At 32.2% G+C, this 27,515-nt stretch overlaps 3 protein-coding genes and 2 non-coding genes across 13 annotated transcripts; 3 read left to right on the top strand and 2 right to left on the bottom strand.

The window, feature by feature from the left end:
- Positions 1-828: 828 nt before the first annotated feature.
- On the top strand, positions 829-2,737 carry LOC122011924 (putative axial regulator YABBY 2). The gene is made up of 5 exons (XM_042568356.1): positions 829-946; positions 1,215-1,317; positions 1,624-1,675; positions 1,828-1,903; positions 2,681-2,737. The coding sequence occupies exons 2-5, from the start codon at positions 1,245-1,247 to the stop codon at positions 2,735-2,737; spliced, it is 258 nt and encodes an 85-aa protein (XP_042424290.1). The 5' UTR covers positions 829-946; positions 1,215-1,244.
- A 4,471-nt stretch (positions 2,738-7,208) lies between these two features.
- On the bottom strand, positions 7,209-17,351 carry LOC122008448 (protein ETHYLENE-INSENSITIVE 2-like). Of its 6 annotated transcripts, none has more exons than XM_042564184.1 (9): positions 17,143-17,351; positions 16,149-16,418; positions 15,669-15,945; positions 14,644-14,730; positions 14,392-14,502; positions 14,082-14,300; positions 13,096-13,278; positions 8,663-11,377; positions 7,209-7,733 (listed from the first exon to the last, which is right to left on the bottom strand). In XM_042564184.1, exons 3-9 carry the CDS (start codon positions 15,876-15,878, stop codon positions 7,383-7,385), a joined length of 3,876 nt encoding a protein of 1,291 aa, XP_042420118.1. In that variant the 5' UTR covers positions 15,879-15,945; positions 16,149-16,418; positions 17,143-17,351; the 3' UTR covers positions 7,209-7,382. The 6 variants fall into 6 exon arrangements, with proteins under 6 accessions (XP_042420118.1, XP_042420120.1, XP_042420116.1 ...); XM_042564186.1 differs by having other exon boundaries at positions 14,082-14,294; XM_042564182.1 differs by having other exon boundaries at positions 13,096-13,281; positions 17,143-17,350.
- Positions 17,352-18,264: 913 nt separating this feature from the next.
- LOC122013213 lies at positions 18,265-18,349 on the top strand. The gene has a single exon (XR_006120535.1). It is a non-coding gene; the product is annotated as a small nucleolar RNA snoR114 (small nucleolar RNA).
- Positions 18,350-22,127: 3,778 nt separating this feature from the next.
- Positions 22,128-26,054, bottom strand: LOC122008449 (protein ETHYLENE-INSENSITIVE 2-like). Of its 4 annotated transcripts, none has more exons than XM_042564188.1 (6): positions 25,838-26,049; positions 24,844-25,113; positions 24,364-24,640; positions 23,336-23,422; positions 23,084-23,194; positions 22,151-22,992 (listed from the first exon to the last, which is right to left on the bottom strand). In XM_042564188.1, the coding sequence occupies exons 3-6, from the start codon at positions 24,571-24,573 to the stop codon at positions 22,711-22,713; spliced, it is 690 nt and encodes a 229-aa protein (XP_042420122.1). In that variant the 5' UTR covers positions 24,574-24,640; positions 24,844-25,113; positions 25,838-26,049; the 3' UTR covers positions 22,151-22,710. The 4 variants fall into 4 exon arrangements, 3 of the variants coding, with proteins under 3 accessions (XP_042420123.1, XP_042420122.1, XP_042420124.1); XM_042564190.1 differs by having other exon boundaries at positions 22,513-22,986; positions 25,838-26,048; XR_006119288.1 differs by lacking the exon at positions 24,364-24,640 and having other exon boundaries at positions 22,128-22,992; positions 25,838-26,054.
- A 906-nt stretch (positions 26,055-26,960) lies between these two features.
- Positions 26,961-27,045, top strand: LOC122013214. The gene has a single exon (XR_006120536.1). It is a non-coding gene; the product is annotated as a small nucleolar RNA snoR114 (small nucleolar RNA).
- The last annotated feature ends 470 nt before the right edge of the window (positions 27,046-27,515 follow it).

The raw sequence follows: 27,515 nt of genomic DNA, 5'->3' as shown, positions 1-27,515 counted from the left end.
TTCAAAAAACTGTAATTGGTAGCTCCCAAAGATTGTTAAATATCTATCATATATTCTATATAATATGAATCTAAACCCTAGAATTCAGCTACCTACTTTGGTTGACAAGATCTATGCCCTTCAGCAAACCTATAATCTTTCTTCAAAAGCACAAGTTCTTTCATTTCTGGAATGAATTTATAATTCTTTAACAAGAAGCCAGAAGGGTATAGAAATTTAAGAAAAGATGGTCGAACTGGTTAGAATACTGCAATTGATGGAACTAAAGCTGCAGCCTTTTTTTAGGGTTCCTTGTCTCATCTTTGAGTTAGAGCCTAGTAATCTACTCACTGTCTTTTTCAGGCTACTGCAATCTCCTCACTGTCTTTTCATCCCTTCTTATTTAATGAGTTTCTGATCTTGACAAGGAGATAGATCAACAAAGAGACAAGTCTCTCTTTTCATTCTTCTACTCAACAAAGGCGTTGACATTTTCTTTTCTCAAGATCTTTAATTAGGTTTGTCATACGACAGTTCAATGCTTCATGGAAGCTAAAGAAACATTAAGTTTAAGATGTTTAATTTGTGCCCTACTTTGCATATGCATATGAACAATAATCCATCTCTTATAGTTCTCCGACTTCAAGCTTAAGCTAGTAGACCTGAAAGTAGTATGTCAAAACTTTGAGCTATTACTAAAGTTCAAGGAAGAAAGACTAACTTAATTATTATATAAAGTTTGTTTTAGTACTTTAGATGGACTTGTAGATTTTGAAGTGATTAATATTTTACTTTAATTTTAAAAAAAATAATAATTGATATATTTTGCTTGATTAATTTCCAGGTTAGTGTGCCAAGCAATAGGCTAGTTTTCAACACTGTAACAGTGAGGTGTGGCCACTGCTCATATTTGCTTTCTGTGCATTTGGAGTCATTGCAGCAAACTCTACCTCTGCATGATCTCCAGGTTTAGTTTCATTTCTATGAAGAGTTTTTAGTCTTTCTTGTTGTGCATGCATATGTATAGTTACTTTAGGGGAGTTTTTTCGATATATGTCGATATGGTAGCTTAGTTGATAGCTTTAATGTGTATGTAACACCTTGGTAACGTTTAGGAATGATTTAAAGGGGAAAATATGTGCTAAGGTTCGCGATAGTTTACTCGAAAAATTGGTTGCATCTACCATCATATTGCATATTCATATTCATTTGGTGGAGTGAAAATTAAACTACAGGCCTATGGCGTTGAACCTCAAGGAAATTGGATGGAGTGTGGCTCATCATCATCAGAGTGCAATCAGATGCGGCATGATCAAGGACAAACTAAACTTATTCGTCGTAAGATCGCGATACTCATATGTAGTAGTCAAAATTAAATAGTTTGTTGAAATTGATCACGATTATCGCGATACTTGTAAGATCGCGATAATATTATAAAAATATTAGCAATTAATGACAGAAAAATTGTACATCAATATAATAAAAATTTTAATGAAAATTTATTGAATTAGGAAAAAAATAAATCTATTGTCAAGATTCTTAGATTCAATAAATGATTATAAATTCTTTGCAAAAAAAAAAAAACTAAATGTAAATTGTTTATTATGTATATTAATTATTGTTGTTAATTTTTTTGTGAAACAGCTCCTCCTGAAAAGAGACAACGGGTTCCTTCTGCATATAACAGATTTATCAGGTAATTAACTACGCTGCCAAATTGAGATTTTTCTATACAAAAAAAAAACAAAAATCCAAAAGAATTTATTTGCCCATAACTTTTTTGTTGCCATATCAAACATCATTAAATATTAAATCTGATGATTCTTTGAGATTTCTTGCTTTCTTCAGGGAAGAAATTCAAAGGATAAAGGCAAACAATCCAAGGATTAGCCACAAGGAAGCTTTCAGTTCAGCAGCAAAAAATGTAAGTACATATGATAGTTATTATAAAAAAATATTTATTTATTTTTAAACTTTTAATAACTATAACAAATAATAATAATATTAATAATGTCCTAAAGGCATTTGCCCAAGAAATTACATACTAATTGTCTATTTGCTTTAAAATTCTAGGTATTGAGTAGTTATAAAATAGAAGGATTTTCTTTTTTACATTATTAAAAGTAAGGGCATATTTTGTAAAAAAGGATAAATGATCTAGTGAGTAAAATGAATGATTTTTTTTCTCTCTCTGCACTTAGGCATGTTTATGCTAAAGTCTAATTTGATATCCATGAATATTGATCCAATTAAACTTCCAATAGTAGAATTAAGTTCACTCCTTTATATTCATAAACTTCTTGATTATATCGTAAATTTTACATGCTTTGTGTATACTAACTAAACTCAAAGATGAAAGATTTGGCCACTAGTTTTAGGATTAAGTGTACCCTTGTTTTGTTTCAGTTCGCATCAATAAACTAATTACAAAACAACTCATATTCTTGTCTATTTGTAAGATACTCATTAACCGCAAGCACGAATCGTTTCAGGTAGATTATATATGTGATTCCTTTTCTCGAGTGTGATGCATTTATCATCCTCCATAATGAATGAATGGATTTCTTTTTCACTTTGATAGTTTTGTTAGAATTTTCCCTTTAAATTGGCCTCAACAAGTGAAGAAATATTCATGTAAATCGTATTTGATGGATATGGAAATTATATATTTTTCTTATTTCACTAATTTATTGTGTTGCAGTGGGCACACTTCCCTAGCATTCATATGGAGCCAAACCTTGACGAGAACAAGGAGTGAGGATTGATGGAGAGAATAAGTTTAGTATGGATTAAATCTTGAAAAAATGGAGATAATTAAATGGATCGAGTTCTTGTATTGTTGAAGTGTGAAGCAAGAACATTAATTTATTGTACTTCAATAGTTTGTATGAATGCCCCTCTAATATAGATACAATGTGTCGGGTTCGAATTGAATCTCATATCCTCCGTCTTTATATCCATTGGATATAGGATATTCATTCTCATACTTATTAAAGGATCAGATATCTTCTATATTAATAATTTTATTCTTTCCATTCAACTATTATTACTCAACAAAAATATATTATAATTAATATTATAATAAAAAATATATATAATAAAAAAATAGATTAAATATTTATATAGTCTTTTCCTAATATCAACAAAAATAATTAGTGAATTTTGAAAAAAAATTATATATATACTATTCGAGTCGAATATCGGATAATGATAATCCCTCCATATCTTTTTCCATTTGGATCGAATATCTAATCCTCTATTGGGTTCAAATGAAATTATGACCTCTACTCTCTAAAATTGTTCCTAGTGTTGACTTTAGCATTGTCCTTGTTAGTCGACTCATAACTACTTTTAGGAATCAAATAAGTCTTAATCTTCTAAAAATCACAAATGTTTCGCTTGATTAATATTTAATTTGAAAGTAATAAGGGCATTTTGACTTGACTATATAATTTTAATTAAATATTATTAAACTAAGTTTAATTCAAATTAATAGTCTTTATTAGATATTTATAGATTTACAAGAATATATAAAAATAAAATATTATATTATATTAAAATTGTGTCAAAATTAACTTAACTAATGATTATACACTCGAACAGAAAGATATAATATGTGATGAAGTTATTATTTTGACACTGCTTTTTAATAATTAAATATTACCAAAAAATTATCATTTGTCACTATCCCCTATATAACTAAACCATATACATGTATCATTAAAAAAAATATTTTGACATAATTCCATTACAAATTATAAATTTGACACAATAATACTGGTGTATTAGTGTATATAATAAATCATGCATTTCCTTTAACACATTTAAAGTTACTAGAGAGGTAAATAATACAGTAACTTTTTTTTATTTTTTAAAAAAAACTACAGTAGATATATGTAACCTGAAACCTAAAAAGACCCACGTGTAGTCTCAGTGTACGAGGTTGCATCGGTGTAAGATTCGGCGCGCATCTCGAGTACAAAAACCAGTCCAGTCTTTTCACCCTGGATAAAAGATTTGGCGCGCATCTCGACGTCCAATAGCAAGTCCAGTCTTTTCACCGTAGAAAACAAGATTTGGCGCGCGTGTCGGCCTACTATTTCAATTCCAATTTTTTTAATACAAAATATATATATATATATATATATATATATATATATATATATATATATATATATATATATATATATAATTTTTTAAAACTTAAACATTATAATTCAACTCATAACTAATAAATTTAATTATCTTAATCTCGAAATTAAAAAAATAATAAAAAAATTATTAGATGCCAAATGCAGAAACACTAAATTTTTTTTAGTATTAATTTTTTTAATTTAATATATATATAATGGAAATTATCAACCTCTATGTTTTGTTGACTTGAATATTTGATTATAGATTAATAAAGTGTTCAAAGGATATTTTATTAATTATAATTTATATGTAAAATTTTTAAAAAGTACTATAATAATAGTTATAAATAATAGATTAATAAAATTTATTTAAAATATAACTTTATTAATACTTTTTATTTCATATCAAAATATTTAAGTGGAGCAATTCTTTCCGTGCCCGTGCCCCTTAGAGCATCCGTAATACTTTTAACGTGCAAATGCATTAATACTCTTTTTTTTTTTTTTGGAATATGTAGTATTAACACATTCAAATATTTGAACAGTTAATAATACAGTATCAAAAAAAGTGTTCATGTTGACGTTAATACCTCAGACATTAATATTGTTACGTTGTGGATGTCCGTAGTGGAGTCGTTGACTATGGGTGCTCCTCACCGATGAGGCACCTCGGATCAGGCGCCTCCTCGTATGGGGGCCCACAATGGATGTGTAGATTATCGCAATTGTATGCTTTATATATACATATGTGCCTGAGCTACGGATTTGAATGAGTCGGGACATTCAGAAGTGATCCGGACACCTCGACTCTCAGGTCTACAATGCAAGTCCTCATGGGCCAGTCCACAGCATATCTATTTTATTATATTATATACATAATTAAGTTTTTGTTTCTTTTGATGAAGAGGCGGCACTGAATGATAATGAACGCAGGGAGGAACCAACAAAGTTGCATGGCAGAGAAACTGAAACTCTGGTTTCACTCTCTTTTGGAAACCATCCACAATTAATGAATGCATTCAACTTGATGAACAAGGAATACTTAAGTTTCTTCTTCTTCTTTGATTTAATTTGTTTTTTTTTGTTTCTTTTTTGTTCCTTTTGATTTATGAGTCTCTCTTCCATGTCTTTTAGATGAAAGGAGTCATTAATTTCTGCAACCAGTGAGGTAGAGGCTGCTGCTTCCCATACATGAGATACGTTGCGCATGTGACTGACTGACGAGAGGGGGTTAGGGAAGATGAAGAATGGGGCCTCCATAGGGTTATTTTGATTTGATTTTACAGCAAGTTACTGAACCGCGAAAGTTAAATTTTCATAATACATACAAAAAATTGTTTCATATTTATCAAAACATATAGTTGCCCCTAGAAATTTTTTCAACTCACTCATGACCTTATACTTCTGAGGGCATTTTGAGTGTAACAATGTCGCTTTAGATTAGATTCCACAACTTAGATGGAAAGATATGAGTTTTTGACATTTTCCTGATCTTAAGATAATTTAAGACAAACTCATTAAAGGGCATAAGTCTGTCATATTTATTAATACCATCAAAGGGCTCCTAAGATTCCGCTGATTCAGACCATGCCAAAATTAAATTTTAAAATAACATTATAGAGCCAGCCATCATTCTAATTTTGAGCAAAAATTTGTTGATGGTCTTAGGCACCTCAAAAACACTTCAAACTAGAACAATTACACTCATAGGATTTTCCTAAATGTAACTATGTATGAATCCTAAATGTAATTATGCCTTCATACATAGATTTCACGGTCTAAATTGAGATATAAAAATTTTTGAAACTGACACAACTTTGAATATTTTGATAGTTGTGTAAAGTTATGTCACATAATGAGAATCCGGAAAGTTTAACAATGAGTTATTATACATTTAAGTTTTTGTTTCTTTTGATGAAGAGGCAGCACTGAATGATAATGAGCAGAGAGGAGCCAACAAAGTTGTATGGCAGAGAAAATGAAGCTCTGGTTTCACTCTCTTTTGGAAACCATCCACAATTAATGAATGCATTCAACTTGATGAACAAGGAATGCTTAAGTTTCTTCTTCTTTTTCTTCTTTGATTTAATTTGTTTTTTTTGTTTTCCTTTTGATTTATGAGTCTCTCTTCCATGTCTTTTAATGAAAGGAGTCAAAGGACTAAGGAGTCATTAATTTCTGCAACCAGTGAGGCAGAGGCTGCTGCTTCCCATACATGATACGTTGCATGTGACTGACTGACTGATGAGAGGCGGTTAGGGAAGATGAAGAATGGGGCCTCCATAGGGTTATTTTTACTTGATTTTACAGTAATTTACTGAACCGCAAAAGTTAAATTTTCATAATACATAAAATACTTATAATCTATGTTTCATATTTATCAAAACACATAGTTATCCTGTAACTTTTGATCAAAATTCACCGTTGATTATGAACCTTAAACTTATTTTAAATAAAGATTATTATATTTCTGAAAGCCTCCCGAGTATAACTCTATCTTTAGACTTGGATTCAATAACTTATATGAATTTTAAAAATTTTCACGACCTCGAAATAATTTAAGACAAACTTATTAAAACGCATAAATCAATCATACTTAGTTACTTATCAATACCACAAAAGGGTTCCTAAGATTTTCTTGATTAAGGTGATGTCAAAATTTTAAAATAAGATTATAGAGTCCTTATCTATTTTTAGTAAAAACTTATTGATGATTTTAAGCACCTCAAAAATACTTTAAATCAGAACCATTGCACTTCTAGGATCTTCCTTAGTATAATCATGCCGTACCTAGATTCCATAATCTAAATTGAGGTATATATGAATTTTTGAAATTGACATGACTTTTGAAATATTTTGATAGTTGTGTAAGGTTACGTCACATTAGCGAATTGTGTATATACATACATGTTGACGATACGGTGGGAGAGCTTTAGGTTCTCGTGCTCTTTCTACTCGACTTAATTGACCAACTTGGCCACTTGATTCGATGGACCCGCTCAATCAGTCGACCAACTCTAGATGATCATGCCCATGGCAAAACACAAGAAAATATCTACATGAGCAATTTACAAATTCACAGTTTACTTAAAAGGATATTCGAAAACAAATATTAGGATTAAGATCTTGAAACTGAAGAAATCCTACATAATCCTGCTTAATTATACAACATACACAATGGGAAACTCGGAGGGACAAAGAGTAACATCTTTGAACCCTGAGAACGTTTTTCAACGAAAAAACCAAGTATCGAAAACATCAGTACAGTCGTTATAGCACTGGAGCCGTATGAATCTTGCGGGGCAATGAAACTTCCTGTGCTCCGGCGCTCTTGTTTGAGAGCCGGCGCTTGTAACGCTTCAGCACAGATGCCAAGTTCTCCTTCCCCTTGGGAAATGCAACGTCGCCTGCTGCTGTGCCCGTCCGACCCTTTCGGCCCGAGACTGAAATTTCAACTTCTTTGATAATATCAAGAATCATAGCTGCAGTTGTGAAGGATCCACTTATCATTTTTGACAGCATAAGAGAGTCGGAAGGCTCAGCAACTTCCAGTGGTACATCAAGACACGAGCAAGTGTTGAGCGTAGAACGGGGTTTGGAAAATGCAAGATCAAGAATCCCCTGAATTCGACAACAGAAAAAATGATCAGTGCAAAAATATAATAGCAAAAGACAAAAAACAAGAGGTTGGCATGTAACCAAAAAGAGCTATTTTGATAGATTGGATCTGTGACCAAAAAGAGCTATTTTGATAGATTGGATTTGTGATGTTACATTATAACAAGTACATTTAGCAAATATACTTCTCTGTCGTGCATCATGATCCAATATTCAGCCGTAACAATAAGTTCGTTCACGAGCAAGAAACAAGTTCAACTAGGTAGCCTTCAATATTTGTGAGATCTGCCTTTGGTGAAAAGCTAGAGTGAAGACTCTTTTTAGCTTCATTCAAGATTAAAAGGCTCGACTTTGCTGAATGTAATGTTATATTATAACAACTACATTTACCAAATATACTTTATCTGTCGTGCATCACGAGCCAATATTCAACCGTAACAAATAAGTTCGTTCACAAGTGAGAAACCAGTCCAACTAGGTAGCCTTCAATATTTGTGAGATTTGACTTTGCTGAAAAGCTAAAGTGAAGACTTTTTCCAGCTTCATTCAAGATTAAAAGGCTTGCCTTGGCTGCAAAAGTTAGATTCTTTGGCATCCTTCAATGTCTTACTTCATATTATTGCTTTATATATATATATATACTGCCTAAAGTTCATGGCAAATGATAGAACCATCACTGTCTCCAACTAATAACCAGCTAAATAAGTTTTGTTTTAGACTATTTATTCACTCGTAGCAGAAATACTTTATTTCCAGCTCAAAATGATAAGTGGTGCATGACGAGAACCAGATTGTATTGGAACATCAGTGTAAAAGTAGAAGGTAGATTAAATTTGCGATATTTGCTAGTGTAGATTTTAGAATAAATATTTTATGCATGAACTTAGTTACTTGTTAAAGGAATACGATAAAGCTAATGATTAAGTTTTTACCTGAAGACGATTGAGCACGTAAGTGTATTTACCCCACAACTCTGGCCGGCTTTCAACAAGGGACAGATCCAATATCCGATGAATGCACCACACTCCAAAACTCACAAGAAGGGATGTGCGCCATATACAACCATCTCCACAATTAGGCAGCGACAAAGTGCAAGAGATGTCTGCCTCCTCATTCCTCTGAACTGAATTAAGCTTTCGTTCAGGGGACAAGTGGCGAAGTTCACTAGAATCCAAATGATTCATCTCAACCACTTTGCACATATTCTTCTCAGTTGTAGCAACTTGATAAATTAGTTCCTCGTCACATCCATCATTTAGTCTGAAAAGCCAATCTGAGTTTTCCAATTTCAGGAGCTTCAAGATACATGATCGAAGAGATTGTAACAACCTGCGTTCTACCTCAGCACAAGGGAAAACTTCTTGGGAAGCGCTGCCAGGTTTGTCAGGGACTGTTCGTCCCCCTAGATTGTATTCCCTGGTTGGCGTACCAAAGAATTGTTCATATGGTTGCATAGACCAAAGGGATTTGCTGCCTGAACTCAAATTTGATTGAGGAGGGAGTGCATCTCTCTGGAGATTGGGTGGGTAGAACTCATTGAATGGTGATGAAACTGCCGTTCTGGAGATGGGATTCAAATACTGGTGCTGCTGGCTAGTCATCATCCTACTAACAGATGGTCTGGAACCAATAGGACCACCCAACTTCGACTCATTCAAGTAATAGTTCCTGCTAGCAGCGATAAGAGCAGAAATGTCTGGAGAACTATGATATTTCTTTTCATAGGCAGACGTGTCAGCATTTCCTATAGGTTCAACCAAAGAAGGGTTGAAATAATTTCCTTCCACCTGCATTCTACTAACTCGAGATGCTGTTGGGCTTTGCAAACTAGAAGGTGCAAGTGAATTCAGTCCAGTTTGTCTATCGCTGTATGGAACTGAATCCCCAAACCCTGGAGGAACTTTCAGAGAAGATTTAGTAACTCTCGGAGATTCAGGTGCCACATTTGAAGAAAAAGGATTTCGCGTCGCACCAATTTCCTTTAGATAAGATGCTATCTGGTATCCATGGATTGTAGCCGGCTGATAATCATGGTTGTCTGAGTATTGTGGCAGATATAAACTAGAATAACGTCTTTCATTTGGCTCAGGTAGGTTACCAGCTGAGTTTAGAAAATGTGTTTTCGCTTGCAAGTTCCGAGACCAAGTTGAAGAGCCCACCTGAGATCCATAGGATAAATCTCCACTGGCCGAGATTTTCATCTTATGAGAGTTATATTCCATCGGGTTGGGTGGGAAAATTGTTATTCTATCAACATCTTTATGAAAATTAATGGATGGCTCTGTTCCTATATCACCTTTTGCAGATCTAACACCTTTCGAGTCTAATCCCAACAAAGAATCATACTTTTGCCCAACAGCTTCTGGTGTTGGTTTCCCGTGGAAATCAAAAAATTGACCCCAGAACTCATCCAATATGGCAGCAAATTGCCTTCTAGTAGCACGGCCTAATCCAGACAACTTTGATAAGTTTACACTGCCAGTACTCTCCTCTGAAATTTTTACAGTAGCAGCGTTACAACATTCAGAATCCTCAGATGTCAAATGAGGCAACGATTCGCTTATGGGCACCAACAGCTCGCCTACAGAATCCTTAGTATCCAATGTCTCATCTTTTTCCATCACAGTGGCAATAGCTACTTCTAATGCCAAATCTTCCTTGTCGGTTTCAAATTCATGTTTTTCTTTAATAGCAGTATCTAACAAGGTATTGGTGGATGTGCCACTCACACTTTCCAAGTCTTCTACATCAATAGACTTTGATACTTCAGGTTGAAATATTGGCGCAATAAAGGTATTAGACGAGCCAGAAAAATGAATATGTTGATGGCAATCATGATCAGAATCAAAAGTTGTGTTAGAAGCAGCAGTACTGTCAATAATTTGACAAGGATCATTATCAGAATCCATAGCTGCATCAGATTGTTCGAGTATAGATTCTGAAAATGATATATCAGTATACTGCAGAGTATTCTCCGCAAGAGGTTCCAGTGAAAGCTGATTTTCAGTAGCTTTAATCTCATCTCTGATAGAAGTAGTATCTTCTGTTTCCTCGGGTAGTTCATCCTTCAGCGAAACCAAAGTTCCTAAATCTGGAAAATCACTTGCAGATTTGAGAGGCGTAGCTGCTAGGTATAGTGTAAAAAGTATTGAAGCACAAGCAACAAGAAGAATGGCAGCATATGTGATAGTTCCACCAAATCTTGTATTTTCCTTGAGGCTGTTTATCGAGATACTATTTCCAAACAACATTTCATTGATGAAGAATATATTCGAAGCCAGCATTAGAAGAAATGCCAACAGAGACATTATGTCCAGATACCATGCCATTTTGTATTCTCCCATTATTGATCTCGAAGATGCTACTCTAAAAAGTGGAATTGCTGAAGATGGAAGAAGCATAGCCTGTATAACTTGACAAAAAATAAGAAATTTATATATCCCTTCAGTGCCTCCAATTTTTGCACAGCAAAGAGCAGGAATCACAGAGGAGGTTTTCAATAAAAGACGACGAACCCAAACAGAAACATTGGCACCAAAAGAATAATGCAAGATTTGAGGTCCATCTGTATTCCAAGCCAAAGCTCCAATCTGACTAGAGAATAGGAGCAGCAATACTGCTATAGGTGCTATTGGAATCCTAAAAATCTGTAAAGTTTAAGCATACAGAAGTTACAGTTCTGATGAACATTCATTGATGTACAACTAAAATGTAAAAGAAAATTGTCAAAATCATGTCCCATGATAAATATTATATCAAGTACCAATTATCAGGTACAATAAGATTATCAATTTAAGTAAAATAATAAAACTCATTAACTAAATTATTCCAACTATCATTTGCAAAGACTATGAATCTTGGTAGCTGAAAGAAACCAAATTAGTTATTATGACATTTATCAAACACTAACCCAATGTTCTGGACTTGGAGCTCAAATGGATGGAGAAACTTGAACAGCTGAACTTTCATGAAGACTACTAATCATGGATTAAAATCTCGAGCCGTTTCGCTCGATACGGGCAAAACATCTCGTTCCGCCCATGGACCGGCACCGGCACACGATGCCAGCATGCCACACACATCCACACACATCGCATGGGCCCACGGTCATCATGGAACTGGGAGAGTTAACTTACACTTTAATTAAATACTTAGGTTAATAAATTCAATCAACTCCTAGCTATGATTGAAATAATTTAAATAAGTTTAACTAAAGCCTAATAAAATTATCCTATTAATTTAATATAAATATATATTTAAAAATATATTTTTTATTTTTAAATATTTAGATTAAATTTTTTATTTTTAGTTAATATATTTCATATTTAAAAAATATCGAAACTAATACGGTACATTGTTCAGGACTGAAACATTGGCACAGCTTGAGATTTTAAACCATGCTACCAATGTCAATTTTTGGAGAAGCCTAGATTTACTGAGTCACTTGAAGGTGAATTTGATTGCACTTAATGAATCCTGACACCTGCTTGCTTCTTCCTATGCTAAAACTTGCATCATCATTTGACTAAAAGAAAGTGGTTGCCTGATGGGAGAAATGATGAGTTCTAAACTACATAACTTAAGCCTAAAGATATAATCCACTGATCATATCCTAGCATTGACTGTGAGATGAATACATCCATGGTCAAATCTTCTGGCATTCAGAGTTTTGAAAAAATGGTTTATCAGGATCAAATAAGGAATAAATAATAGTTTATGTCCTTGAATAATTGCTGATGCAAAATTGTGCCAGCAAATCATAATCTCTATAATCAAGAAAACATGAAATTGGCCATTAACTTAAAGAAACCCAAACTGTATAAAATGTGAATCTTAGAATATAAAATGTCACATTAAATGATCTATAAGTTATTGCGCAATTTTGTCAACTTATATTCAAACCTGTGAATACCTGTTCACTAATGTGAATGATTCAGACTATGTAACATTGTGCTTCTTGTCTAGATTACTATTTCTTCATTTTTTTTTTGTAGATTGTGAAGATATCTTCTGTTTCAATTCCTCAATCTTTTGACTACCTCCAGAATTAGTTATATATTCCAGATGACTACTTGTCTCCTTTTCCCCATACAGGTTATGAAGATTAGATTGTATCATAGAAAGAGTCAAGAAAAGAAATTTATCATCTTAAATTTGCATCAGATTTGGGTATTAGTCTTAGATGTTAATCATCTTTAATTTGCATCAGGTTTAGGTATTAGGCTTGGTTAATATACATTCATTGATAGCTACAAATATAATCAATAAAAGGATATTAAATATCTATTCAAGAAGAAAATGATCAGCAATAGCAAGATTTGTCAATTGACAAAACAAAAGGGTAATAGAGAGGCAAAGCATAAACCTGATCCATCAGCAGACACACATCATGAAAGTTGAGATCTATGTCTGTGCTTCCGAAAACAGATGCAGCCGAGTTCATCAGCACATAATTAACCAAAGATATGCCAGTGAAGATGAACATTATTCCAAAAAAATGCTCATGAAGTAAAGCACCCACAGGAACATTTAAGAATCTCTTTTGCTGCTGCTGCATAAAGACAAATTACATGAGAACTAGGAAAAACTATCTTAATATATTCTAAAACAAAGGCTGTAATGATTACATAAATCCAGTTTTAATGTTAAAAGACAACTTTAATAAAAAAAGATACTTAGAGCATCCTGGTTGCTCTTCCAGACACAGGACCGGGGCTGATAAAAGATGACTATTTAATCAACAACTTCTCATCACTGTATTAGCAGGGATGAAAAGTCCCCTCAGGACGGATAGTTGGCTAGTGCATGGTGGTATTGCCACCATGAGATCTGGGGGTCAAATCCCGACTAGTAGCCGGGAGCCTGCACTCCCCCATGAGCTATTCAAGTCCAAGGTTAGTAGCCACCCTTGATTTACTTCTTTTGTGTTGGCCTGGGGACGGACTAACGGAGGCGCTGGGGCAAGCAAATCGCCTTTTGCCACCATTCTCCATTATTTGCTAACAATACACATACAATATTAAAATATCCAAATGAAAATTCCTCCCAACTAAAATCACATGGAAGATTTCAATGAAATAGTAGAAAATGAAGACAGAGATGTATACACAAATGTGTCAGGATTAATTGGTTCCTTCTCTATGATCCACACCTTCAACTTTGATGGTTTGTATTAATTTTTTATACTTCTAGAAAAAAAATGACCTGCATTATAGAACTCATTTCTCTTGAATAATTAGGAATTAAAAGATCTTAGCATAATCCTGGCATAGAACAACAGTAGAAAATTTAAAACTTCATCAAGTTCATGACCGAGTTAGGAAAAGAAATATACAGTTGAGTCAACTTTACCTGAACAACTGAAGAGTGAACATAAAAATTATGCACCATTATATTCGCACCAAGAAGAGCCATAAGAGAGTATGCACTCTCTCCACTCAATTTCGGAAACATAATATTCTTTGCAAGAGGAATTTCTGGTTGACTGATTAGTACCCCAAGCACATAGAAAACCAAAGCCATACCAGATATAATTTCACACATAAGTCCAGCCTTCCGATCATTCTGCATCTTGAGTAGAATAGACATGCATTAAACTTATGTATCATTTCCAACTGAGATCGAAAATAAAAAGGTTAGACATAAAACATAAAAAATTTACCAAAGGATGTGTCAAAAGGGGCAAAATAATAGAGCCAGCTGCAGCTGACCAGGCACATGCAAATAAGTCAACACCAAACAGAAGATTGAAACCTTGTGCTACTCCCAGAATCTAGAAATGGAAAGAAATTCTTGATAAGACTTTCCTATCTGTGGTATCTAAATAATGAAAAGTCAGTTCTATTATGTAAACATGCAATAAATTACGAGAAAATCATCATAATTCTTCTAATAAACAAAAAAAAGATGTTACCATAGTTAAATCAGAAATAATCAGGGATAGCTCTGCTTGAACTCCCAATATCATACAGGTTGTTCCTGAATATTCATCTCTGCATATCTGACACAAAAGCAGGAAAAAAAAGGAATATAGTGCATTTGGTTAGTATGGTAGATACTTCATAAAAATTAACACAATGGTCAAGTTCAGCAACAAATAAAGTCTAAGAGAAGCTATCAGTGAATCAATGTATTCATGGACGTGGTCTTAAAAAAAAGTATTTTTATGCATAATTAATAGATGGGAGGAATTAGGAAGTGATTCCCACGCCCTGGGTCAGTACACCTCCAAGGAAGTTAAAGCATGTTGATGCAACAGCAGTATATCCATATAGATATAGACATCATTGCAAAGCCATTGTCATATGCTTCTTGAGTCTTGTCCCATAGACGGGCAACAAGTTCCAATTGGGTAAACTTGCGATAATGTAGACTTAGGTCTACTAACATAACAGTCATGATGATCCGAACCAACAAACCTAATAAAATGGACAACAGCCATGTGCATAAAAATATTCAGAATATGTTACTACTAAAAGTGGGATTACACCATATATATGTAAAACTTCTTCCATATTACAATTTGGAGTATTCCAAATCAAGATAGTAGTTACTATTGCAAAGGCTGTTATAAAGGTATTTCTATTCAAAAGAATCATGTAGCCTACTTGACATAAATAAAAGTCATTCAAATATTCTATACATTACTAATAATATAATCTTACATGTACTCAACAATCCATGAAGCCAATTCCAACTAGTTGGAATACACAACTACAATGCTATAGATACAAATGCGTGCTAAATTTGCTGTCAGCCAAACATTTAATTTCTGCCACTATAAGTGCTAATGTCAAATTTTTAAAGCATCTACTCTTTATTAGGTTTCTCACTCCAGAACTGGATTTTATAGTTTTACTTTCCACCATGTGCAGGAAATGAGTTTAGTAAAGATAGAAAAGGATAGACTATACAACAAAAGAGATCAAGAACAAGTACCTCTGCAAGATTTTTTTCGGTGACAATGCCAACACAAGTTGCGAGATACTGACACAGAATGGCAGTAAAGTTGAAAAACAGAACTAATAACATCAGGTCATTTCCAAATCGGACTCCTCCATCCACAGCTGCCAACCATTTTCCAAGGTCTACATATCCCATAGAAATGACAAATGCAGGACCAAGAGCAGGGAAAGATGCCATGGACATAATGATGATAAATAACTTATTTCTGGAAGAACTTTTTGCAGTACAGATGGCTAGTCAAGCAAAAAACCTTCCAAAAAGGTGCAAATTGTACGTGTCAAACAATGTAGGTAAAAATACCTTATTGATTCAAGTTAATGTACTTTTTTATGTTGATTCTCACAAACATAACTTCATGTAATAATCGTCCATAATCTTGGTAGCAGCAGAGAACATTAAACATGACAGCCAAATTTATTAGAGGTCTGAAAGATTTCTAGTGAAATAGTAAACCTGTTAAGCTGCAAATGTCAATGATATCAATCTTGAAATAGAGGCAGATGGGAAATGAAATCCAACAATGCAACTTCAATGGGTAACTTTCCGCTGGCAGACAGGTAAGTTGTTAAGGAACACTGCACACTTTGTCTACACTAGAAAACAGAAAGCTTCTATCAGAATGGTAACCAAAATGCTCATGGATATCCCTCAGATTAGATAGTATAATCAGGGTTTCGTCTTCTTCCACAGGTATCTGAATATCTCAGCCCTAGTCCTCTTCACCTGCATTTAAATCTATGACTTGTTGAGAAAACACTCAACATCATGAGATTGATCCTAGCATTGAATAGAACAATCTCGATAAAAGAAGATAGACGTTCAAAATTCGGAAGCTTAGCCATCGGAAAACTGGCTGAAAAGCATGATAAATAGTACGTCCAAAATAATCAACCGATCAAGCAATAGATGGAGGAAGCGAGTGAAAATTTTCAAGTTTTAGTACCAATCTACAAATAATCCGACAACCACAAAAGAGTTCAAGATGCAACTTAATCATTCTTCCTCCCGATCTATCACTTGATTAATTGCTCCAAATTCAGAAAGTGAGTCATTTCAAAATTTAATCAGATGAAGAGCCACCAAACAAATTTCCCGTAAAACATGTCCCCAACTAAACCGTAGAACTAAAATATAGAGAATAGCAAATTTGGGGAAGACGAGATGTATATGATTAATTAAGATAATCGATTGCCATCAAACAGATTCCCCAAAAATATGAAACAAAAAAAAAGGTATTTCTCCCATCGAAAACAAGAAACCGAAGACGGAGAGAGGAAGGAGGATTAGGTCTAGATGGAACCAAACGAGAGACTGTTGCAGTCAAAGCGAGTCCACTTTAGTTCATCCTGCATCAATTCCTCCCACTGTCCGAGAAGTGACATCTAAAGGCGCATAGATCAAGCAAGACGCCTGGACGAGCACAGCAATTGACTAGGAAAAACTCTACCTTTGTCCATGCGAAGGCCCCAAAATGCCCATCCCCGCAACCTCCGCCGCTGGAGAACGACCAATCGTGCCGCCACAGCGGGCCTCGCCGGAAACCTCGACCTCCGGCGCCGGCGCAAGCATAAAAAAAAAGCCCTTTCGACTGGATTTTATTTCGCCCAACAAGAAGCACAACGAGAGTGGAAAAAGCTGAGAGAAAGAGCAGAAACCACTCAAAAAGCTTTCTTTTATTGTTTTTATTTTTATTATTATTATTTATTTTATGAAGAACTGTTTTTCACTTACGTCCCTTTTAAGCGTCAAATCGCAACCTCTAATACCTATTCACCCCTTTACAATATTTCATATTAAAAAATAATAATAATCGAACATAATATTGTTTTTTTATAACTAGCATCAAATAATAACCCTTTTGAACGATAATTCATCATCCACGATTCGAATCTCAAATATAATCAATTTATAAAAAAAAATTTCAAATGAGCATGTAATTAAAGAATATTGGACTCCTAAACTACTTACTGCAAGCGCTTTCAGATATATTATGATAATCGATAAAAAATTTTTATGAAATCGAATTGATCATTCCAAAAATAGTCAATGAAAATAATTTGGATTATCAATTTTTTCAACCGTACAACTAATATCTCATATTAATCATTCCACCGGAATAAAATACTTTACAGTCCATTGCAACTGCATATTAAATCGTAGATAGCTAAAGACTCCATGAAAACAGGCTAGAATAAAATATTATTGTTTTATATGGACAAGATATTTTGTTAATTAATTTTGTATATAATTTAATTTAGGGTCATAATTAAAAGAACCTTAATTATTATTTTTATACACTCTTTTTTAATGAAAAAAAATAATAAATAGTATATTTTTTATTTTAAAAATATTTTTAATTTTGTATTTAATAAATATTATATATATAATATTATTATATCAAAACTTTTGTTTTGTCAATTTAATTAAATTTGCTAATAAACTAACATATTTTAAATAATTTAAATTTTAAAAATAGATATCAAATTGACTGGGCGTTCTTGGCTAAAGCAAGTGAGTGGTTCTTGCTTTCGACTAAGGTTCGAATCGCGCCTCTTGTCAGTAAAAATATGAGCAATGAAGAAAATTAAAGTGATAAAGGGTCTCTTTCACAGCCGTCTGATCTCAATCGGATGATTCAAATCACATCTGAGCTCATTTTACATTTTATTTCTTTGTTTTTCATCATTTTTTGAAATTATAATTTGAGAGAAAAAGGAATTATGAACGAAGTTCTTAAAATATTCATACTGTGTATAGAGATTAGGACCCTACATATCTATTTTTTTATTAAAAATAAATTATTTACCTCTATTTTTGCGTTGGGAATTAATTTGATTTAATTTAATTTAAATATCATGAATATTTTATTTCAAATTAATTCTTTAATTCATTCCCATATCATATTTATATTATTAAAATAATTTAAAAGTGTCACTCCTAAATATAATACAAGGACCTAAAATGTGAAAAAAATATTCAAATAGAATTAATTTGAGTTGCTATAATAAAAATATTTTAATTGAATTTGAGTCATTTTAATAAAATTGATAAAGAATATTTTAATATAATAATATTTCGTATATAAGTAATGTTGAAAAAAGAGATCATAAACTACTTAAATAAAAAAATATTTAGGATGAAAAATATACGAGGTGCTATTTTAATTTTTTTAAAAAAATAGTTTATTTTCAGAAAAAAGCACCTTTTACCTTATAATTATATCCTTTATATATCATTTCCTTTTCTTAAAAAAAGTATTAAGTAATATGTTTTTCCAATATTGACTGGACCGAAATTATTGCGTGGACCGGTTCGATTTAAAAATGAGGAGAAGACCGGCGGGTGGATTTAATTAAGTAACTACTGTGGTCGGGGATTTCGAGGCGATACGGTTTTTTCTGGGTTTGGTTTATTTTAATTAGTTCGGTTCGAAGTGGATGGGTTTGGGTTTCCGTGAAGTGCTCACGGATTACAAGGATGTCTTCTTCTTCCCAACATCACTCCAATTTTTTATAATTCCCCGTGTATTTTTATTTATTTCGATGTCGGCACCATGGAACGGATCAAGGATGTCAATTAAATAATTCAATTAAATAATTCGTGGATATTGTTTTGTTGGTTTTATTTTAAGAGAATTTCTCTTTTTAACCCTCGAGTTTTTACTATTTCTTATAATATGTCCTGTACATAGGATAGTAGTAAAAATAAAGTAAAAAATCTAAAGGACGTTTGAAATTAAGTAGTAAATCAGGTCATTTTATTTTAAAAAGGAGCTCCATCAAATAATTTATTTACTCTAGATGTTATTGTAACACTTACAATTAATTAGAAACAACCCCTTAGAAAAAAAAAATAAGACCATGTACAATACATCTTACATTTAATTACTATAATATAATATTATAATAACTACTTAGTGACTTCTACTAATTATAGTGATTTTAAAATGATTTTAATTTATTTAAAATAACTTTAATTAAATCAGTGAAAAAATATTTTAATATAATAATATTTAAAACCTATTATTTAAGATTTAATAAATATTTAATTTTTTTACATTATAATAACTATTGAGTAATTTATATATGTTATAAGTAATTTCCATAAGTTCCTATTAAATTTTAAATCTTAAAATAATATTTCATATATAAATAATGTTAAAAAAAAGATATCATAAACTACTCAAATAAAAAAAAAATCAGTGAAACTAATACATTAATTTTAAACTAATTAATACAGTAAAAAGTGTATTTTAATATAATAATATTCAAATCTATTATTTAGGATTTAAAAAATATTTGATTTTTCACATTATAATATCTATCGAATAACTTACATATGTTATAGCAGTGATTGCATATCTTCTGTATCATTAAATCTTAAAATAATATTTCATATATAAGTAAGGTTGAAAAAAGATATTATAAACTACTGAAATAAAAAAGTATTTATGATGAAAAATATACCGAAGTGTTATTTTAATTCTTTTTTTAAAAAAAAATATTTTAAGAAAAATGATAATGAGAGCACCTTTTACCTTTTAATTATATCATTTATTTATCATGTCTTAAATAAAATTTTAAATCTTTAATCCTACATTTTAAATTCTAAATACTGAAATAATTAATTTTTCACATTATTATAACTATCAAATAAAATGTTATAACAGCTATCAATAATTTCTATATGGCGTGACTACAAAGTTGTTTTTAGAATATTAAAAGTGTATTTTTTCTAAAATATTTTAAAAATTCAAGTATCTTGTGATTGATTGTTTTGCCTAAAAATCAACCTACCACTCAATTATAACTTAAAACTAAGTGATATTTAATTTATCATCATTTGTTTAAAAAAACTTATAAATATATATAAAAAAATCATTTTTTAGTTTTCTTTATTTAGTCCACGCTCATTAAATATCATAAAGGTTTTTTCTTAAAATTTAAGGGTCCAAAATGAAAATTGATCTACTTGTGCTTTGTAATTTTCTCTAATAATTATTTGAGGGCGATAATTTCATCAAATTCATAACCAATACATAAAGTCAAAGTAAAAAAAAAATCAACATTATTTAAATTAATGAAACATCTCCAAAAAATTATTTTTTCCCAAAAAATCCACATATTTTCAACTAATCTAAATTTACTTCTTTAATTGGAGTTCGTTCTATTTATTCATAAGAATAAGTTTAACCTTTATCGATTACAAAACCATATTTTTAACTAAGTTAGTCACAATAAACTACCAAAAACTTCATTAATCTCAAGAAAATATAGTTTTCAAAACTATGGTCTTAAGTGAAAAAAAGCATTCATACAAAATTGACGAACATTTAGAGTACCATCTCGTCCTCTCAACTATAAAAAAGAATTATTATGCATTGCGAAACATTGAACATAACCTACATCTAAAGGGATAAAATAAATTAAATTTTAATTTAATGAGTGTGCATTGCGAAGCATTGAACATCCCCATCCAACGCTATAAAATATAGCTACAATAATAGCACATTTTATAATCGAAAATATCATAAGCCTTTCCTTCTTTCTTGGAAGGATTCACATCATGTGCCCAAAAAGAGTTATTTTTAAGGAGGAACATTGAACGTGTACGAGTTCATCAAATTGAATAAGTTGAAGAGAGACTAAAGTTGTGCTCGGTTCCATCGACCCGTTTTGACACCTCTACCTAGAGTACAACCACATCATCATGGTGTACACGAAGAGGAGTATACTTGAGATTCATAGCAAATCTAATGAGAATCTAATCACATGATAAATAACATCAATGCTATAAGTTAGTACATGTTTCGAGATCGATTGGACCATAACTTCTCGTGAAATCTAACCTACGATCGACTCGTGTTAAGTCAAATTTGACCTTGATTACCTTAATTCAGCTCCTTTTACTTTGTCCAATGAAGAAGATAAAGAATCACGTGAACTGTTAATAATAGTCAACTTTAAATTATATATAGAATTTACTATTTACTCTCTTTTTTTGGGTATAATTTGTTTAAATTTCTTAATAAAAGTTTTAAAAATAATAATAATGATTTGCGAAGTATTTGATATTGTAGATTATACGTGGAGGATGATATTATGATGGGTCGAATCAACTACTCGGGAAAGAGATGAAAATAGGTTTTCTCTTGCAATATGTGCAAGTAATAAGAGTTGTTAGTAAGTAATATACATGATAATAAAAAAATATTGTTAAATATTAATTAAATGAATCATTTTCGTAAATCCACCAGTAGAATTTTCTTTAATTGAATAAGAAAAATTGAGCTAGACATAAAATAGTGTCCTATTATATTAATATTTGAATTTATTCATTCAATGTTCTGACTAATTAAATCCAGTTTTAATGTTAAAAGACAACTTTAATAAAAAAAGATACTTAGAGCATCCTGGTTGCTCTTCCAGACACGGGACCGGGGCTTATAAAAGATGACTATTTAATCAACAACTTCTCATCACTGTATTAGCAGGGATGAAAAGTCCCCTCAGGACGGATAGTTGGCTAGTGCATGATGGTATTGCCACCATGAGGTCCGGGGGTCAAATCCCGACTAGTAGCCGGGAGCCTGCACTCCCCCATGAGCTATTCAAGTCCAAGGTTAGTAGCCACCCTTGATTTACTTCTTTTGTGTTGGCCTGGGGACGGACTAACGGAGGCGCTAGGGCAAGCAAATCGCCTTTTGCCACCATTCTCCATTATTTGCTAACAATACACATACAATATTAAAATATCCAAATGAAAATTCCTCCCAACTAAAATCACATGGAAGATTTCAATGAAATAGTAGAAAATGAAGACAGAGATGTATACAAAAATGTGTCAGGATTAATTGGTTCCTTCTCTATGATCCACACCTTCAACTTTGATGGTTTGTATTAATTTTTTATACTTCTAGAAAAAAAATGACCTGCATTATAGAACTCATTTCTCTTGAATAATTAGGAATTAAAAGATCTTAGCATAATCCTGGCATAGAACAACAGTAGAAAATTTAAAACTTCATCAAGTTCATGACCGAGTTAGGAAAAGAAATATACAGTTGAGTCAACTTTACCTGAACAACTGAAGAGTGAACATAAAAATTATGCACCATTATATTCGCACCAAGAAGAGCCATAAGAGAGTATGCACTCTCTCCACTCAATTTCGGAAACATAATATTCTTTGCAAGAGGAATTTCTGGTTGACTGATTAGTACCCCAAGCACATAGAAAACCAAAGCCATACCAGATATAATTTCACACATAAGTCCAGCCTTCCGATCATTCTGCATCTTGAGTAGAATAGACATGCATTAAACTTATGTATCATTTCCAACTGAGATCGAAAATAAAAAGGTTAGACATAAAACATAAAAAATTTACCAAAGGATGTGTCAAAAGGGGCAAAATAATAGAGCCAGCTGCAGCTGACCAGGCACATGCAAATAAGTCAACACCAAACAGAAGATTGAAACCTTGTGCTACTCCCAGAATCTAGAAATGGAAAGAAATTCTTGATAAGACTTTCCTATCTGTGGCATCTAAATAATGAAAAGTCAGTTCTATTATGTAAACATGCAATAAATTACGAGAAAATCATCATAATTCTTCTAATAAACAAAAAAAGGATGTTACCATAGTTAAATCTGAAATAATCAGGGATAGCTCTGCTTGAACTCCCAATATCATACAGGTTGTTCCTGAATATTCATCTCTGCATATCTGACACAAAAGCAGAAAAAAAAGGAATATAGTGCATTTGGTTAGTATGGTAGATACTTCATAAAAATTAACACAAACAATGGTAAAGTTCAGCAACAAATAAAGTCTAAGAGAAGCTATCAGTGAATCAATGTATTCATGGACGTGGTCTTAAAAAAAAGTATTTTTATGCATAATTAATAGACGGGAGGAATTAGGAAGTGATTCCCACGCCCTGGGTCAGTACACCTCCAAGGAAGTTAAAGCATGTTGATGCAACAGCAGTATATCCATATAGATATAGACATCATTGCAAAGCCATTGTCAGATGCTTCTTGAGTCTTGTCCCATAGACGGGCAACAAGTTCCAATTGGGTATACTTGCGATAATGTAGACTTAGGTCTACTAACATAACAATCATGATGATCCGAACCAACAAACCTAATAAAATGGACAACAGCCATGTGCATAAAAATATTCAGAATATGTTACTACTAAAAGTGGGATTACACCATATATATGTAAAACTTCTTCCATATTACAATTTGGAGTATTCCAAATCAAGATAGTAGTTACTATTGCAAAGGTTGTTATAAAGGTGTTTCTATTCAAAAGAATCATGTAGCCTACTTGACATAAATAAAAGTCATTCAAATATTCTATACATTACTAATAATATAATCTTACATGTACTCAACAATCCATGAAGCCAATTCCAACTAGTTGGAATACACAACTACAATGCTATATATACAAATGCGTGCTAAATTTGCTGTCAGCCAAACATTTAATTTCTGCCACTATAAGTGCTAATGTCAAAATTTTAAAGCATCTACTCTTTATTAGGTTTCTCACTCCAGAACTGGATTTTATAGTTTTACTTTCCACCATGTGCAGGAAATGAGTTTAGTAAAGATAGAAAAGGATAGACTATACAACAAAAGAGATCAAGAACAAGTACCTCTGCAAGATTTTTTTCGGTGACAATGCCAACACAAGTTGCGAGATACTGACACAGAATGGCAGTAAAGTTGAAAAACAGAACTAATAACATCAGGTCATTTCCAAATCGGACTCCTCCATCCACAGCTGCCAACCATTTTCCAAGGTCTACATATCCCATAGAAATGACAAATGCAGGACCAAGAGCAGGGAAAGATGCCATGGACATAATGATGATAAATAACTTATTTCTGGAAGAACTTTTTGCAGTACAGATGGCTAGTCAAGCAAAAAACCTTCCAAAAAGGTGCAAATTGTACGTGTCAAACAATGTAGGTAAAAATACCTTATTGATTCAAGTTAATGTACTTTTTTATGTTGATTCTCACAAACATAACTTCATGTAATAATCGTCCATAATCTTGGTAGCAGCAGAGAACATTAAACATGACAGCCAAATTTATTAGAGGTCTGAAAGATTTCCAGTGAAATAGTAAACCTGTTAAGCTGCAAATGTCAATGATATCAATCTTGAAATAGAGGCAGATGGGAAATGAAATCCAACAATGCAACTTCAATGGGTAACTTTCCGCTGGCAGACAGGTAAGTTGTTAAGGAGCACTGCACACTTTGTCTACACTAGAAAACAGAAAGCTTCTATCAGAATGGTAACCAAAATGCTCATGGATATCCCTCAGATTAGATAGTATAATCAGGGTTTCGTCTTCTTCCACAGGTATCTGAATATCTCAGCCCTAGTCCTCTTCACCTGCATTTAAATCTATGACTTGTTGAGAAAACACTCAACATCATGAGATTGATCCTAGCATTGAATAGAACAATCTCGATAAAAGAAGATAGACGTTCAAAATTCGGAAGCTTAGCCATCGGAAAACTGGCTGAAAAGCATGATAAATAGTACCTCCAAAATAATCAACCGATCAAGCAAAAGATGGAGGAAGCGAGTGAAAATTTTCAAGTTTTAGTACCAATCTACAAATAATCCGACAACCACAAAAGAGTTCAAGATGCAACTTAATCATTCTTCCTCCCGATCTATCACTTGATTAATTGCTCCAAATTCAGAAAGTGAGTCATTTCAAAATTTAATCAGATGAAGAGCCACCAAACAAATTTCCCGTAAAACATGTCCCCAACTAAACCGTAGAACTAAAATATAGAGAATAGCAAATTTGGGGAAGACGAGATGTATATGATTAATTAAGATAATCGATTGCCATCAAACAGATTCCACAAAAATATGAAACAAAAAAAAAGGTATTTCTCCCATCGAAAACAAGAAACCGAAGACGGAGAGAGGAAGGAGGATTAGGTCTAGATGGAACCAAACGAGAGACTGTTGCAGTCAAAGCGAGTCCACTTTAGTTCATCCTGCATCAATTCCTCCCACTGTCCGAGAAGTGACATCTAAAGGCGCATAGATCAAGCAAAACGCCTGGACGAGCACAGCAATTGACTAGGAAAAACTCTACCTTTGTCCATGCGAAGGCCCCAAAATGCCCATCCCCGCAACCTCCGCCGCTGGAGAACGACCAATCGTGCCGCCACAGCGGGCTCGCCGGAAACCTCGACCTCCGGCGCCGGCGCAAGCATAAAAAAAAAGCCCTTTCGACTGGATTTTATTCGCCCAACAAGAAGCACAACGAGAGTGGAAAAAGCTGAGAGAAAGAGCAGAAACCACTCAAAAAGCTTTCTTTTATTGTTTTTATTTTTATTATTATTATTTATTTTATGATGAACTTTTTTCACTTACGTCCCTTTTAAGTGTCAAATCGCAACCTCTAATACCTATTCACCCCTTTACAATATTTCATATTAAAAAATAATAATAATCGAACATAATATTGTTTTTTTATAACTAACATCAAATATTAAACCTTTCGAACGACAATTGATGATCCACGATTCGAATTCCAAATATAATCAATTTATATAAAAAAAATTTAAATGGACATGTAATTAAAGAATATTGGACTCCTGAACTACTTACTACTAGTACTTTCTGATATATCTTAATAATTAATAAAAAAAAATTTATGAAATCGAATTGATCATTCTAAAGATTACCAATAAAAATAATCAGGATTATCATTTTTTCAACTGTACAACTAATATCTCGTATTAATCATTCCACCGGAATAAAATACTTTACAGTCCATTGTAACTGCATATTAAATCGTAGATAGCTAAAGACTCCATGAAAACAGGCTAGAACAAAATATTATTGTTTTATATGGACAAGATATTTTGTTAATTAATTTTGTATATAATTTAATTTAGGGTCATAATTAAAAGAACCTTAATTATTATTTTTATACACTATTTTTTAATGAAAAAAATAATAAATAGTATATTTTTTATTTTAAAAATATTTTTAATTTTGTATTTAATAAATATTATATATATAATATTATTACATCAAAACATTTTTTTGTCAATTTAATTAAATTTGCTAATAAACTAAAATATTTTAACTAATTTAAATTTAAAAAATAGATATCGAATTGACTGGGCGTTCTTGGCTAAAGCAAGTGAGTGGTCCTTGCTTTCGAGTAAGGTTCGAATCGCGCCTCGCTCACTTGTCAGTAAAAATAAGAGCAATGAAGAAAATTAAAGTGATAAAGGGTCTCTTTCACAGCCGTCTGATCTCGATCGGATGATTCAAATCACATCTGAGCTCGTTTTACATTTTATTTCTCTTTTTTTTTCGTCATTTTTTGAAATTATAATTTGAGAGAAAAAGAAATTATGAACAAAGTTCTTAAAATATTCATACTGTGTATAGAGATTAGGACCCTACATATCTATTTTTTTATTAAAAATAAATTATTTACCTCTATTTTTGCGTTGGGAATTAATTTGATTTAATTTAATTTAAATATCATGAATATTTTATTTCAAATTAATTCTTTAATTCATATCATATTTATATTATTAAAATAATTTAAAAGTGTCACTCCAAAATATAATACAAGGACCTAAAATGTGAAAAAAAAAATCAATTAGAATTAATTTGAGTTGCTATAATAAAAATATTTTAATTGAATTTGAGTCATTTTAATAAAATTGATAAAGAATATTTTAATATAATAATATTTCATATATAAGTAATGTTGAAAAAAGAGATCATAAACTACTTAAATAAAAAAA

Source organism: Zingiber officinale, chromosome 8A (genome assembly GCF_018446385.1).
Source record: "Zingiber officinale cultivar Zhangliang chromosome 8A, Zo_v1.1, whole genome shotgun sequence".
In the NCBI taxonomy this organism is placed as follows: Eukaryota; Viridiplantae; Streptophyta; class Magnoliopsida; order Zingiberales; family Zingiberaceae; genus Zingiber; species Zingiber officinale.
Note: the sequence above shows the minus strand (reverse complement) of the source record. Positions and strands in the feature narration are given on the sequence as shown.